The 16,242-nt window shown below is 41.4% G+C and overlaps 1 protein-coding gene across 2 annotated transcripts in view; it reads left to right on the top strand.

Moving 5' to 3' along the window:
• Positions 1-16,242, top strand: part of magi3a (membrane associated guanylate kinase, WW and PDZ domain containing 3a) — a 129,746-nt gene that overhangs the window by 76,198 nt on the left and 37,306 nt on the right. For both annotated transcript variants that reach the window (XM_072367855.1, XM_072367854.1), the window contains exons 2-3: positions 2,003-2,119; positions 8,581-8,700. In XM_072367855.1, the coding sequence (XP_072223956.1) occupies positions 2,003-2,119; positions 8,581-8,700 (237 nt within the window). The remainder of the gene's footprint in view (positions 1-2,002; positions 2,120-8,580; positions 8,701-16,242) is intronic.

Raw genomic sequence — 16,242 nt, 5'->3', positions numbered from 1 at the left:
AGAGGAGCTCGGTCTCACGAGAGAACACTTAATAGGGATGTCGTTGTTGTTCCACATCTCCGAAAATGGTTGCAGATTGTGAGATGGCAACGTCTCCCGAAGCTGTTGTTTTACATCAGGCAGGGTCCGCATGATGGAAACAGTGATTGGGTGCTATTGCAAAAAGTCATCTTCCCATTCCTACGTGTAGCTGTGATTACATCAACTGTGCCTCTTTTATACCGATGTGGTAGAAGTTGAAGATGAGACATGTTTTTTTTCCTTGAAACATTGATTTTCATAGAACAGATTTAACACGATACTCCACGATTGGCATCAAAGTCATCATATAGCAAAAGAGGCAGTGGAACATACCCAGACGGTGAAGGTAGATGTCATGACGTCAGCTGTGTCTCTCTGTAGGGGAACTGAGGGAGGAAAACAGTGTTTGAGCTTTGATGTGGAACTACCATGTTTTGAACATTATTACAGCTATTACACAGTCATGAGATCAAGCTGCGTGTCGTGACTACAGGCTTCACACGCAGCTTTTCATCAAAAAATGGTTCAAGACCACATCTTGGCAGATTTTCAGGTAACACAATGCTGCTGATCAGCAGTCGCAGCGGTAGTCATTTTATCACCTGAGGGGCTAAAGATGAATAAATCAAACTTACAACATTTTTAGATCTGGTCATGTTATACTTTTTTTATTCCCCAGGAGCTAAATTGCTTCTTCGGTACTTCCTGCTGAACACCAGTACCATAAAAGATATAGTTAGTGTTTTAGAGTGGAACTCCTATCGTGTGCTGGATGCGTAGGATGCTGCACACATTAAAAATTAAATTTCTTTCACTGGAGGATTTTTTTTTCCCTCTCTTTGTCACTAAGAAGACTTTATATTCCATCTCTGTCCAACCATTTCAGCTTGTCTGAATCCACTTTTGCTTGTGTCTGAAGTGAAGAGTGGATGTGATTGCAGTTGAGGAATATTTTCCAGTGAGCAAATTTGCAATGACCTCTGAGTTTGCAGGTGATCTCTGAAGCACTGCGGCAGAGGACTTCAAACTCCAAGTCCCTCTTCCTTTTTTTGGGCCTTTTCACTTGTTCTCATCCCTCTATTTTTCATTTTTGCAGATATAGGGTAGGTGCACCTTATCTTTTGGGGATCGAGATCTAGTAACCACTACTCCTCGGCCACTTTACCTTGGTCGGGGCTAGAATGGAAATTGTGAGTTGGCTTAAGCCTCTGGCAGGCTTGACTCAAACTTTTGTCATATGATAGGATATTAACTGGTAGATTTGTGTACGAACAGTCTCTGCAGGTGTCCTGCTGGAAGAATCTGGTTGACTGATGCTCCTCTCTGTAGCTTACTGCAATTCTCATTAAGAGTCTGACATTATTCGCTGCCTGGCTGCTGCTTAGCTTTGATTTGTCAACGTTTCCTGATCTGGAGAGGATCTACAGGTTCTCAACACTTCAGACTCTGGCAGGCATTGACAGAAACCATTAGCACACTCTTGCTTTGTAGGCTTACTCTTACTTTGTGTTGCAGGCTGCGCAAGCCGAAAAAGCAGACGCAGAACCTAGAATTTTGATGAAGCACTTTTGAAGGTATAACTATGAGAGTTGTCTAAACAAATGACACTTGGAGTTTGAAGTCGATAACGGTTCCTTGTGCTCATTACCTCAGTCAGCCACGTAAGGTTCATTTTGCACCCTGCCCACGGCTGTGCACATTTGAGGAAAAGGCTCTTGTAGTGTAACACAGAGCCTATTTTAAGCACGTCTCACCTGTCTCTCCATAGAAAAAGTAACTTCCCACAGCTGGAGTCCATTCGGAGGACATGCCCTTCTGTAGCAAATGCAAGGGACTTCTCTCTGTTTCCACGACAACTTAATTAATGTTTGATGTAACAGAAATAATCATACAGGGTGTTTTGCAAATGAGTTCCATGTAGATGATCTCCTGTGTGATTGACTTGTTAGACTGATGCAGATTTCTCTCTCCTTCCCTCCAGGTAAGGTGTTGAATACCGATTTGCGTCACTACCTCAGTCTGCAGTTTCAGAAGGGCTCCGTGGACCATAAGCTGCAGCAGGTGATCAGGGACAACCTGTACCTGCGCACCATTCCCTGTGAGTAGCTGCCATAGCCTCAGGCACCACATTCTCCTCTCTCTGTTTGGGCCTGCTTGTTGCCCTCCGACCCCTCCAAATGGAGCCTGGTCTGTTCTTTTCTGTAGCACTCATACTTTTTGTTTTGCTCACCTTGCCTCTGATTTTTCAGAAAATCCCCCTTTAACATTAGTTTGCATTCAGTTCTTTCTCATTCCCTCTGCTCCTCAGTTCAACTTCTAAAGCAAAGCCGTGCTGTTCACTTCATAGTCTTATAATAAGTAAAGTGGCCAGTCTTTGGCTTAATGCAAAAATTGTGCACGGATGGCTAACATTTTCTACCAAGACTTAGCTGTGTCTCAAGACTGCAGGGAAACTGTATTGCAGCTGAGTGGAATGAGACACTTTCTTGTTTTTTTTCTGAGCTTTTGAGACTGAACACATATTGATTGAATTTCCTTTTTCTCATTTTTTTTCTGTACTTTCTGCATATAGATTTGTTTTCTTTTTTCCCTTTTGAGATTGATTCACAAACTGCTACTTATATCTGGACAAGATGGCATTTCTTATCATCTGTGTAACTCTCAATTAGCATTTGGAAGCGTAATTTTTTTACTTGAATTGAAGGAAAAGTTATTTTTGAGGCAACTGAAGAAAATGACTAGCACTGAAAAAAAGTACTGATTAGCTGATGATTAAGCAGGGCTTTCTTACGGTCAAGAGAAAATTAAAAGTTCCCCCTCTTTTGCTGCTAAGCTTTATTCAGGTTTACATAAAGTAAAAAAACTGTAGGTGCTCCTTACCAGGTCTTAAAATCAGGTAGATCCAACCTCTGGTGTACAACAAGACAGGAAAACAAGACTGTTTCACTATCTATGAAACAAAATGAAGCACAAATGCAGAAATAGTGAGTGAATATGTGAGTCCACCCTTACTGCTTCCATTGGATTTAAGAGGATAAGTGTTAGTCAAATGCAGCTAATCAAATACACTTGATTAACTGATCATTGGAAGATGTGAGCACCTCTATAAAAGCAGACGTTTTGGCAGTTTGCTGGTCTGGAGCATTCAAGTGTGTGTTAACACAATGCCAGAAATACATAAGCAATGATCTTAACTGCTACTGCCCATCAATCTGGGAGGAGTTAAGAGGGCCATTTCCAAACAATTTGGAGTCCATCATCCTACAGTGAAAATCTCTTGTCTCTGAAAAGAACATGGCAGCACAGCTTAGGTTTGCAGGTTACATCTGAACAAACCGCACCGTGGTCACTGTGAAAGATAGCTAAAACTCCTGCCTTGAGTATCGCATGTGAGATATCGTGAGTACCTCGGCATATGTCCCCTGTCCACTCTGCTCAGTCACACAGTGGCTTATCACAGTGCAGTGGGCCACAGTGACCCTGCGAGGAGCCTCGATAGCCACTGCAGTATGATGTCTGTGCTCATTACAGTAGGCAGAGCAGCATCTCGGGCTGAGACAAGCTCGACTTCCTTCTTCCACTACACAGAGTACGGCTTCATTAAGTGTACCCTCTTTGCACGCAAAAGATGAGGGAAGCTCAAGACCGTGCCGGCATTCCAGGTCACCGCAAAATCCTGGAAGCTTTGCTAAATCCTGACCCCCCCACCCCCCTACAACCCGACTGCCAGCTGCCTTTCTCCTTCTTATGTGTTTGGTGATATCTGTCACAGCGATCAGCTCCACTAGCCTCATTGCAAGATTTTAAAAAAAAGTGCCCTAGGATTTCAATCGTAGCAATTACATGGAAGGATTTAAGTGTTCAGAACAGTGAGACAAAGGATGCATTGATGTAAGATTTTACACACTGCGGCCTATGAATTTCATAAATGCCGCCCAGTGAGCGTCAAGAAATAAATGGAGTTGTGACAGGGTCTAACCCCGCAATATGAGAAAAGCGCAAGAGCTCCATATTATCTCCGTGGACCTGTTTATCAACACTGAGAAGAATTCATTCTTACTTTGATTAAATGCATAAAGTAGAATAATTTCTTTATCCAAACATGCTGCTCATTTCATTCTTAATTACACTATCTGACCGCAGGGTTATTTGATGACATGGATGCATACATGACAATCTTTTTGCGATCTCGTTCTTAGGAAATGCTTATTTTCGTACATTACTGTGAGGTTAATTAGGTCAGAGCATCGCACTTCTTCCATAACGCTCGGTCACTTTTGCGAAACAAGCTCATTCATTTAAATGACAGCATCTATAGGATGCATTTTGAATATTGCATGGTCGAGTTAGATATAATTGAATTAGTCTATAACATGTCAACATGCTGTGTTTGGGATCATTGTCCTCCTCTTTGACCAAGTTTCAGTCAAGCTGTAGCTGTCAGACAGGCGGCCTCACATTTGACTTAACATTTGACTGAATACTTTGGTGTACAGAGGAGTTCATGGTGGACTCAATGATGGTATGAGATGTTTGAGCTGATATGCTGCACTTGGTTTTCTCCAAACGTGCTGCTGTGCATTATGACCAAACATCTCCAGTTGGGTCTCGTCTGTCCAAAGGACGTTGTTCCAGACGCTCTGTGGTTCGTACAGTTGCAGCATACTTGTTCAGTCTTCTCATGAACTTTGGGAAGGTTGTCAACTGTCTTGAATCTTTTCCACTTGTGAATAATCTTTCTCTCTGTAGAATGATGGACTCCAGATAGTTTGGAAATGGCCTTATAATCCTTCTCAACAACAGTTGCTTCTCTAAGATCACTGCTAATGTCTTTCGTCTTTGGCATTGTGTTAACACACACCTGAATACTCCAGATGAGCAAACTGTCAAAACATCTGCTTCTATGGATGTGCTCACATCTGCTGATGGTCAGTTAATCAAGATTATTTGATCATCTGCACCTGGTTGCTACTTATCTTTATTCCTATAGAAACTGTTAGGATGGACTTTTTGGCTTCATTTTTGCGAAATTAGTAATGACGTTGTGTTGTATCGTTGTTCATCTGAGGTGGTATTTACCTTGTTCAAAGACCTGGCAACGACCAGACGATGATGAAAGGAGACACAAGGATGACAACATGTGAAACTTTAACGAGGTCACCAATTTTAAGTCCTCTTGATTGGAGCATGAGTTGTGTTTCCCCTTATTTTATTATACCCTTAATATATTTTAATGTCCTGATATGTGAGACTATGTTATGCTACGGCACCACACCCCCCGTAGACCAAGTTACTGATAGTATTAAAGTTTAACTGGAAGTTAAAACGGAATCCCGTTTCCAAGTGAGAATTAGCAGCAGAGCTTTTCTTGTCTTTTCATTTCCTCAAAGCTCCTTTATGTCGTGTTCCTACTGAGATTACAGTTAGATCTCCAGTTTCAACACTATCAGCTGTTTCTGCCTTTTGTCTGTTCATAACTGGGCTAGTGCAGTTCTTTCTCACAGCTGTTCAAGTGTCGAGAGCACAGAGGTGATTTGAGTATTCACCCATCTTGAAAAAAACATCAGTGCATACAGTCTTTATTGCTCCTTTTCCTTTTCCTTTGTTTTTTTTTTATTCTAAGCAATTATTTAATTGTTTTTTGAGATTCCATCATGTTGCAACAACTTCATGATACTGATGAACAGATAACTTGCATTTGATCTGTCAGGTTGAGGAGACTCCTCCGGCATGTCTCTGAGTCTGCAAGCAAAGCCAAATAACCACATTTCCCCATTTTGACGTCCAAAAACAAGCTCATATATCTTCCCTTGCGGTTTCCCCGGTCTCCTCTGATTACTCTGTTTGACAGAATGAAAGATTGTTTTTGCAATAGACTAAGCTGTTTCAGATGTGATTGCTCATTCTGCAGTCAGGATGGATGTTGACACAGAAAGAAAATGAAGAATGGGGACAGGTCCCTGTTAAATTCTGAGTTAAAGTCCCTTGTGCCTGCGGTGAGGAAAGACAGCAGAGTGGTGTTGTGGAAATACTGTAAAAGCCAAGATGACTTCTATGGTGATGCTAACCAGAGCAGGCGTGTTAGGGAGCATGGAGTCATGTTGATAGCCATACGTATCCAGTGTTGTACAACTGAAAGCATCAACACAGCTAAACATGAAATTGCAGTTTCAGCAGACGAGCTCTTTAAAAAACTCTACAGGGCCTAAATGTGCTTCAGGGAACCGAAGTGTTGTCATGGCAGAGCTGTTTAGGAAAGAAATGGGCAAGAACTAAACAAGAATTGGGAACTCTTTTGCACCTCCTGCAAAGACTGCTTCAACAATGTCCCAGATGACTGACCTCGACCATCACCAGTGGCACATGGAGACTTTATTAGCTTTGTTAGCATGAGCAAATCTTTTTCGATATTGGAAAGAGCTGATCAGATTTTTGATCTGTATGGTAGGGAAGAACTTTGGTGGCTTTGACTTTGTGTGGTGGATTCTGTAAGATTACGATTTCAGACTCGACTCCAACGTCAGGCAGCTTTCTGAGAAGGTCCAACATGAAAAAAGTATTGTGCTGACAAGTCAACATGTTACAGTGCATTCATGTTTAATCAACCAAATGGTAATATATTGCCATGGAAACCATGTTATGTGTTACTTTGAGCAGATATTCAAATATTGCTGTTATTCAACAAATGTGCAGAAGGTCAACAGAAACCATTTTCCTCTTACTGTCCTCAGAATCTCACATTTTCAGTGCTACAGCATACAGTCATGAGAAAAAGAAAGCACACCTTCATGTTATCCTAAGGCCTTGTGTTTCAGGACATGATAAGAGTAAACATTGTTGTCTTTGTCAGGTCTGGAATATGGTAAAAACGGCCTAAGATGTGCAACACGTGACAAATTACATCATGCTATGCAGAAGCAGTGAGTAAGAACAAAAAGTCCACGCTTTCTGTTTCCATGGTAATTAAGAGGGTAAGAAGCAGCCACTGCTTATCAAATACACTTGATTACCTGATCATCAGCAGAGTAGAGCACCTCCACTGATTTTTTTTTTTGTTTGTTTTTTTTGGAGGGGGGGGTTGCTGATCTGGCTCATTCAAGTAAGTGGTACCACATTGCCAAGGACAAAATACTTTGGCAATGACCTTAAAACAGTTGTTGCTGCCCATCGGGGTCATTTGCAAACAATTTGTAGTCCATCATTTTAGAGTAAGAAAGATTATTCACAAGTGGAAAACATTCAAGACAGTTGACAATCTTCCCAGGGGTGCACGTCTCAGCAAGTTCGACCCGAGGTCAGACTACGCAATACTCAGAGAAATTGCAAACAGTCCAAGAGCTACATCTCAAACTCTATCAACCTCAGTTAGCATGTTAAATGTTAAAGTTCATGACTGTACAGTTAAAAAAAGACAAGAATGGCTTGTTTGGAAGGGTTGCATGAGAAAGCCTCTTCTCTCCAAAAAAGAACACGGCTGCACAGCTTAGATTTGCAAAGTAGTATCTGAGCAAACCACAGAGTTTCTGGAACAACGTCCTTTGGACAGACAACACCCAAATATAGATGTCTGGTCATAATTCACAGCAGCACATTTGGAGAAAACCAAACACAGCATTTAACACCTCATACCAACTGTCAAGCACGGTGGTGGAGGGCTGATGATTTGGGCTAAGTTTTCTAGAGTCAATTACGACGCCGTTTGTCTGACAGCTGGAATTTGCTGAAATTGGGTCATACAACAGGACAATGATCCCAAAGACCCCAGCAAATCTACAGCAGAATGACTGAAAAGAAAAGACTTAAGATGTTGTAATGGTCCAGTCAAAGTCCAGACCTCAACCTGATTGAACTGTTGTGGTAAAACATTAAGAGCTGTGCATAAACAAATGCTCCAAAAACCTCAATGAAAGAGCAAAAACATTGTGAACCAAAGTGTACCAAGATTCCTTCACAATTATGTGACAGAGTGATATCATACCCCAAATCAGATAGCCAAACCTTAGCTGAAATGGTATTATTCAAAAGAGCAATGATCCTAAACAAAGTAGCAAGTCTACAACAGAATGATTAAACAAGAGAAACAAATCAAGGTGTTGCAATGATTCTGTCAAACTAATCCCACCAACCCTCAATCAACTGAAGCAACGTTTCAAAGAAGAGTGGAACAGAATTCCTCCACAATGATATGAAAGACTGATAACAGCATTATCATTTGTTTCCTGATGAAACTGTGGTAATGCTGTTCTGCACAGTCTGTGTGTGTGATTAAGATCACGATCATCAGTTACACTTTCTTTGTGATCTGACGGCTGTGCTGCCGTGTGGAGGCTATTTTTTCCTCAGATTCATGTTTGAATAATGAATTTGTGGGTTTGCAGTCCCAGCGCTGTTGATTATTCATGATGTAGACACAGACCCTCCCCTGAGTGCTGCATTTGGGTTTGACTCACATCCCTGTAGGCATGTTGGACTCTGTACCACTTCCTCCCCCCATGCTGGCAGTTAGTGGTACATTGTTTAGATTTTCCCTCCTCTCTTATACTTTGTGTTTGTTGGCAGGTACCACTCGGCAGCCCAGAGATGGGGAAGTACCTGGAGTGGACTACAATTTCATCAGTGTGGGGGAGTTCCGCGAGCTGGAAGAAAGCGGGCTTCTGCTGGAGAGTGGCACCTATGACGGTACGTTCATCAGTGGAGAGGGCTATTTATTGATAGATTACACTGATGGAGAAAGTAAGTAGAAATGTTTTACTTTATATGATTTAACAGATTTTACAAACAACACCAACAAAGGTCAAAAACAAAAAGAACAACCTGGAGTCAGCTTACCTACAGAATAAAGCCCCCCAGTGCCCAGTTGGCATGTAAACATTGTTGATCCAGTGATTTCAAATTGTAAACCTCATTTTAGACAATAGGAGCCTCCATTTTCATATAGATTAGAAGTAAAAGGGATTCTAACCACCGTGAGGTCACCCCTTGGTTTACCAACCATTTTGAGTCCTTAAGTTTAGCATTTCAGTTGTTGTCATCTTGGTTTTTGAGACTCCACATTTTGAGTCACTGACAGCAAACCCACCCTTGGTGCCCAGACAGCCATAAGAAGAGAACATGTTGCCAACTCTTTGCATGGTTTGTGGTACAGTTTTGGCAACAGCAGTATCGGTAGAACTAGACATTTTGCTTTAGCTTTGTGTAGAGATGTCGTTTCTGTGTAGCACACTGTTATAGCATTAAGGCTTTAATAAATACTGTGTACTGGATTAGTGTACAGTATCAGTGGAGGCACAATACCTGGAACTACAATCATCTGACAAATATTTGGCTGGATAATGGCATATGCGGTCTGAATATAACATATACAGTATGTTTACCATTGGTTTTCAAAACTAGTAGACAAACATCTTGATATTCACACTTCTATGTCAAAAATGGTCCCAAAAAAAATCTGCCAAAAAATGTGGAACTTTGCGTGTGTGAAGTTTGGAATATTTAAATGGGAAATGTGCAGTGACTCTAGGAACAGTTTGTGCCTCGAACACAAGCCGGCCCTTCAACGTTCGCTGCTCGGGCAAAGAGAATGACATTTCTGTTTACCGTTTGGAGTCATTTTTGGAGATCTTCTAGACTTATGAACTTGTGATCTGATTGTGTCTTCAGCTAAATCTGTAGTCAGTGACAGGGATCTGTTTACAAAGAAATTTCAGACATACAGTTTTTTTAAACATCTGTATGTGTGTATATATATATATATATATATATATATATATGTGTGTGTGTGTGTGTGTGTGATTTCTGGGTTTCCGACAAACTACGACAAATAAGAACAAAGTGATGGAAAGCCACAGGATACTGTTTTTGTGGACATTGTTGATGATTCTCATCCTCCATTGTCACCACTCCAGAGAGATGAACGACGAAATCCACTTCTGTCGACAGATAGCAAGTCATTCACTGCCTTTCTGTGTGCATTATATTTATATTCTCACAAAGATGTAAGATGAAAGTTGTTTTCTTTACATCATCAAAATAATGAGGCAGTGGTAGAAATATGGTATTATGGGAGGGAAGTTTATTTATTGTTGAAACACACAGAACAGGAAACAAATATAGCAGAACTTTTTGAAACAAAATTTCTTTGTCTTTTTTTTCAAGTACATCAGAAAGAGCAGTCACTTGGTTGAGTTTTCTTTGACAACCTAGCTTTTCAAGCGGTGTCCGGTTCAGCAAGGAGCCTTTGCACCGGCCTAAAACACTTTGAGAAACTTTAATCATGACTTGCAGGAACTGCTCTAAACAGGCTTGATGTGAAACCGAACCTGTGGAGGATATAAGAGAGAAATTGCTCCCCAGTGAATTGTGAATTGAAATGTCGTCACCATTGTTCGGTGTCCCAGTCCATCCCAGGGACAAGGCTGCTCGATATTTGTCCTCTTGTGAATTTGCTGATCTATGCACTATTAAGTCATCAAGTAAAATCAACACATTGCTCGTGTCATCAAACTGTCATTGCAATCTGAAAGAACGAGAGATGACATTTCCCCAGACAATTTAGTTTCTGGGAAGGGCTTCACCTCAGTCACCCACACAAATATGTTGGAAATGTGTTGAGTATGTTAAAGCTCTACCTCTGTTCCTCGTATGATCCTGAGAGACTCGGCCTTCACCCCTGAGTCCATGAGCCAGTCATCAGGATGAATAATGGATCTGCCCCATCCTTCCCTGCTTAATGTAAAACATCTATATGTGTGCTAAAGGCACAGCTTCAGAAGTCCTCAGAAGGTCTTATGACCTCTGAGTCTCAAATAAACAGTTCAATAAACTTTCACAGGGAAACCCAGACCTGCAGGCAGACCAAGTAGTGCAGTCCAACAATAGTGTTGATTGTAAAATTCACCTTTGATACTAAAACCAATACTTTAAACAGGAGGGCACGGTGGTCAATGGGACAGGGAATAAAAGCGTGCTCTAATAGTCTCTGCATTGGCCCTCACACAATTTGTCTGGTTATAAAACACACTCTGTGTTACATCTCTAATGTGCGGTTCAAGACTCAACTTTAAGTTAAAAAAATTTCCAAGATTTTTAACTTGCGTTTTTCTTTCTGAGCTTCGGTGTCAATGACCAATACTTTACTAGAACAACAAAGGGGCATTAACCGGGCCTTGGTCATCAGGAGACATAGCAATCTGAAGCTGTTTGTCATCAGCATAGCTGGGAAAATACTCCTGATGTGGCGGCTCATAGAATAAGAAGTTGGCCTGAAATTGAACTTTGTGGAACTTCTTAATCCATTATATAGCTTTAAGATGATGTAAATCCTTTTTTTTCTTTTATTGTTTATAGGACTTGCGGCGTATTTTTATTTTGACATTGCTGAAAAAAAGGCGAAAAGAATTCTTTTTTGTGGGAGAAACAGAGCCAATCTTTAAGTGTTAAAAGCTCTGGGGAGACTCACTTTTTTATGGCAGTCGGTCATTATTCATCTCCCTCTCTCTGCCAAGCTTCTTTAGTGCACTTTATATTTTCTTTCCTTGGCATATATGTGGATGATTGAATGAAAAAAATCGACCTGAGCAGTCATGGTCACTGCTGTGACTAATCCTCCAGACCTGTGAGCAACAGGGGCTCAGTGTTGACATGGTTAATCTGCAACCAAGAGACACATTGTCCCTCCTGCTGCTCTGCTAGAAACAATATCTGAGTGTTTCACAAAACTATCATGTGGCAACACAAATAGATATTTAAAAAAATGTTTTTGAAGCTGTGAACCAAGCATCAGAGAAGTGAGATGTGTGTGTGGGTTTGTGAGACTGGCTCCTGCGCATTAATCATTTACATCTTCAACATTTTCTGGCCTCATTTTTCTGTTGGCTTCTTCAAGCCACGACCTTCAGTGCACACTGGAGTGGTTCGCAGCCGTGTGAAGCAGCTGGGATGAAAATCAGCTCTTCCAAATGTGTGGCGGTGGTTGTCAACCGGGAAAAGATGGCGTGTCCCCTCCGGGTCATGGATGCCTCAGGTGGAGGTGTTTAAGTATCTTGGGATCTTGTTCATGAGTGGTGGAAAGTTGGAGTGAGAGATGGACAGACGGGGTTCCGCCAGCAGTAATGAGGCCGCTGCTCCAGTTCCTTGTGGTGAGGAGAGAGCTGATTCGGAAGGCAAAGTTTTTGACTTACTGGTCCATCTTTGTTTGCACCCTCACCTATGGTCACAAGAACTGGGCAGTAACAGAAAGAATGAGGTTACGGATACAAGCAGCTGAAATGAGTGTCCTTCGGAGGATGGGTGGGCTCAGCCTTAGGAGTAGGATGAGGGGCAACACCATCCGAAGGAGGCCCAGAGTAGAGACTCTGTTCTTCTGCATCAAAAGGAGTCAGCTGCGGTGGTTCTGGCATCTGACTATTATGCCCCCTGGTAGCCTCCTGATGGAGTTTTTTTTGGGAGGAGCCCAGAACACACTGGAGAGATTGCATAGCGCATCTGGCCTCTGAGCTCCTCAGGATTCCCTTGGAGGAGATGAAGAGTGCCGCAAGGTAGAGGGATATCTGGTTTTCCCTCCTGGACCAGTTGCCTCCATGACCTGACCTCGGAAAGCGGAAGATGATAGATGTATGGATTTTCAACATTCATTTGGATTTCCTCTGGATTTCAAATCAATCTTAGCAGGAAAGTTGTGTCAGTTGTTGGTGAAACTGCACAATCTCTCAACCCATCCTCTTTCAGAAGTAGATGCTTCTTTTATCAAGGCACCATCCCTACTTGAAGCATTGTTTTCTGTAATGGTTTCAGCACTGTTAGACTTACATTCACTTGACAGATGCTTCAAAGCCTTCACTGCATATATTATGTGTGACTGGACATGCGTGGGTATAAACTGCAACTTGATTGGTTTTAGAGCCACAAGTCTGCAATTCTTGTTGTTTTACAGAGGGATGAAAGTGTCAGCGTGAGTAACACTCATGCCGAAACTCTCAAGAATCGGATATACGTGTGTGCTCGAGTGTGTGCTTGTATGTGAATTAGGGCATATCCAATTGTCTGCCCCTCACGATGGCTGGTACAGAAAAGCCAGGGGTATGAATCATTCATGGCAGAGATGGGGAGCTGAAATAGATGAGCAAAAGTCAAGAGAGGCAGGTGTTGAAACCCCAAGTCAGCACCAGTAGGCCTTGTACTGTAGCTGATTTTATCAGATTTTACTGAAAGACGTGATATTGCGTTAACTTGAATGTTTCACTGTATTTGTTTGTGTAAATCTTTTTTAAAAAACCAGGAAAGGTCTTACAGAAAGAGAGAGGAAAAAAAAGTGTCCTGACCAAGACAGGCAGCAGCATAGTTCAACAGACTACTGACATTTGTGTATTAAACAAAAACATAGAAAGTATTTCTTGGATATTTGTCAACAGTCATTAGTGTCAAAGCTCGTGGCAGCCAGTGTCAGAGCCAGAGATTTCTCATGGGGGTGGCCAGGCTGAAACTGTTTTCTCATTCTTGTTTTCCCTGTGCAGCGTAGAACTTTAAGGTTTTTAGATCATTTTCCTGGTCACTCTTATATAGAGTGTTTAGGTAACTCTTGATTGATTAAATCAGATCAAGTACTGACAGTTTTGCTTTTAAAGTACATATGACGCAGATGTTCATTGCACAGATCAGTTTTAGCTTTATTTATTTGTCTTTTTATCCATGAATTTTGTTTGATTTGATCCAGTTTATTTTTCCTCACCTCTAATTTAATCTATTTACTTGTTAATTTAATTTAATTGTTTCTCTATTTTTTATATATAGTAAAGTCTGTAAATAGATTTTTGATCTGATTAAATTCAACTTGATTTTATTTGTTTATTGTCCAATGACCCTTTTTTTAGGATTTTGTCATTTAACACATTTTCAATTATTTTGCTTGCCTCTAATGTTTCCACATTAGAAATCCATGACATTTTGGAGAGCTAAATATGATGATGTATCTCCTCTGTCCCCTGTACTGAGGGTATTTTGAGTTCAGAATACAAACTAAGTATTCATATTGTTTTAACAGTTTGTTTCTTTTACATTCTTTATAGAGCTTTGTTTGATTGATTAGTTCATTTATTCATTCATAACAAATAAGTTTTTGAATGCAGCTCCAATTCTATGGGTACATGAATTGTCCTCTGTGGTTGGTTGCATGTGTTGTCCGCCTCTTGCCACGATCCCTGATTGCAAGGACCATGTAACTCACTCAAATTACAAGATGTACATCTGAATGTGTCTGTCTTTAAGTCACTTAAAGTTGGCTTGAATTAATTTGGTGAGATGAGTCCCTTTAATATTTGTGTACACTCTGTAACTGATTCCATGCAAAATGAGCAGCATATTTAAATTCTCTTTTTCCCCCCACAATTCAGTACAGTGTCTGGGAACAGATAGGAGGAATAAGTAAAGGGAGAGTTATATTATTTCTCATTTCATGCTCATCGGCTATTTTGTTTGAATTACAGCTGCTGCAGGATTTTACTCTGCTGTGGGTATTGATTAAATCCAGCTGAGTTCTTTCTGTGATGGCTTACAGTGAGAGGGTTTTGTGCACATTTTCATCCATGAGTGCATATGTCAAGACAGCCACGTGAAACATAACCTTAATTATATGTTTAAGGATTAAGGTGGAATCAAGAGGCTTCCACTGTAAACAGAATGACACGCTGCAGATGACGTCTCAAAGACTGAGATCAAGAGCAAAGAAAGAGAAAAGGATGTTGTTCACAGACCAGACAGTGCTCAGCTACTTTGCTGGCAGTTATCGTCTGTAGCTGCAGGCCCACCAGGGGACAGTTCAACAGGGACTGAAAATGATGGAATCCCTTTGTTTGTGCTAAACAAAACTCATTCCCCTCGACGATCACAGACTTTAGTGGAAAAGAAATGACCATTTGCTCTGCCCTTGTTTTTTTCTGGGACCAAATTGCCACCAACCATTTTAGAATTGTCTCTTTTTTGGTAATACAGGCCCCTTTTTTACAGTCTCAGGCAAAGCTGCGTGGCTGAAGATTAAATTGGGGGAAAAAAAACGGGGCACCAGGCTAGAAGTCACTCAGGAGGGAAGGTGAAAAGGCACTGTGTTGGCACCAGCTGCCTACTCCAAGGAACTGGCTAAGCAATGGCTGGAAAGATTAAGAAGTACCTACACATCTGATAGCATAGAGCTTGGATTATAGTGATCGCTGCACAGACAGAAAACAAAAGAAAATTACCCAAAAAACACAGTGGAAGAGCAAAAGTTAGAGGACTAACAAGAGGGGGATTAAGATGAATGAGAGCAGCTTGTAAGTAAAATAATGAAATGGTTGGTGGTTTATTTTGGGTGTCACAGCGAAGACTGAAAAAATTAACTTAAACAAGAAGAGAAGCTCATTCATATGAGGCAGCTGAACAATGGATTGCTCAGCTGTATAGCACCCACCCACACAGACACACACACAGAGGACAGAGAGCATAGGCATGCAGAATTTATAAGCATGGGCATCCATGCCAAGCAGGGCCGGAATCCTGTGCCAAGGCTGGAGCACAAGTTGGGCTGCACCTGTTTCGGGCACCGGCCATCAGTGATGTAGCCCAGCCGGACTTGGCACTGCCCAAAGGGGTGAAAGGCCATTGTCACTGATTGATAAGGTTTGTTTATGTTTATGTTTATGTTTATGTATTTAGCAGAAGCTTTTATCCAAAGCGACTTACAAATGAAGATTTAACAAGCTATATAAAGCTAACAATAAACTACATAGAAGGAACCCACTAGTCTGACTCTGTCAGAGGTGACAGAGTAGAGATAGGGTGTAGGCATAGAAAGAAGTGCAGAAAGATAAAGTGCAGAGATAGAGGGGGTAGGTAAGTACAAGGTAAGTGCTAGGATAGGAGATGCTCTCTGAAGAGCTGGGTTTTCAAGAGTTTCTTGAAGATAGACAGGGACGCCCCTGTTCTGGTAGCACTCGGTAGGTCATTCCACCATCGTGGGACGACACATGAAAAGAGTTTGGATTGTCTTAGGCGTGGTGTAGGAGCTGCTAGACGACAATCCTGGGACGAACGGAGGGACCGAGTTGTGACATAAGCCTTTGCAAGAGCAAGTTCTGTGATTGTACAGATTGTATTACAAAGTTAAAGGATGTCTCCAGTATCCTTTCTCCCTTTGGACACATCACCACAAAAGCATTTGCGAGCATCTCACATTTCTAAATGACCATAACT

The sequence above is a fragment of the Leuresthes tenuis genome, unplaced genomic scaffold (genome assembly GCF_036924035.1).
Source record: "Leuresthes tenuis unplaced genomic scaffold, fLeuTen1.0.hap1 SCAF_16, whole genome shotgun sequence".
Classification (NCBI taxonomy): domain Eukaryota; kingdom Metazoa; phylum Chordata; class Actinopteri; order Atheriniformes; family Atherinopsidae; genus Leuresthes; species Leuresthes tenuis.
The sequence above is the reverse complement of the archived record's forward strand: the minus strand, read 5'-3'. Positions and strand labels throughout refer to the sequence as shown.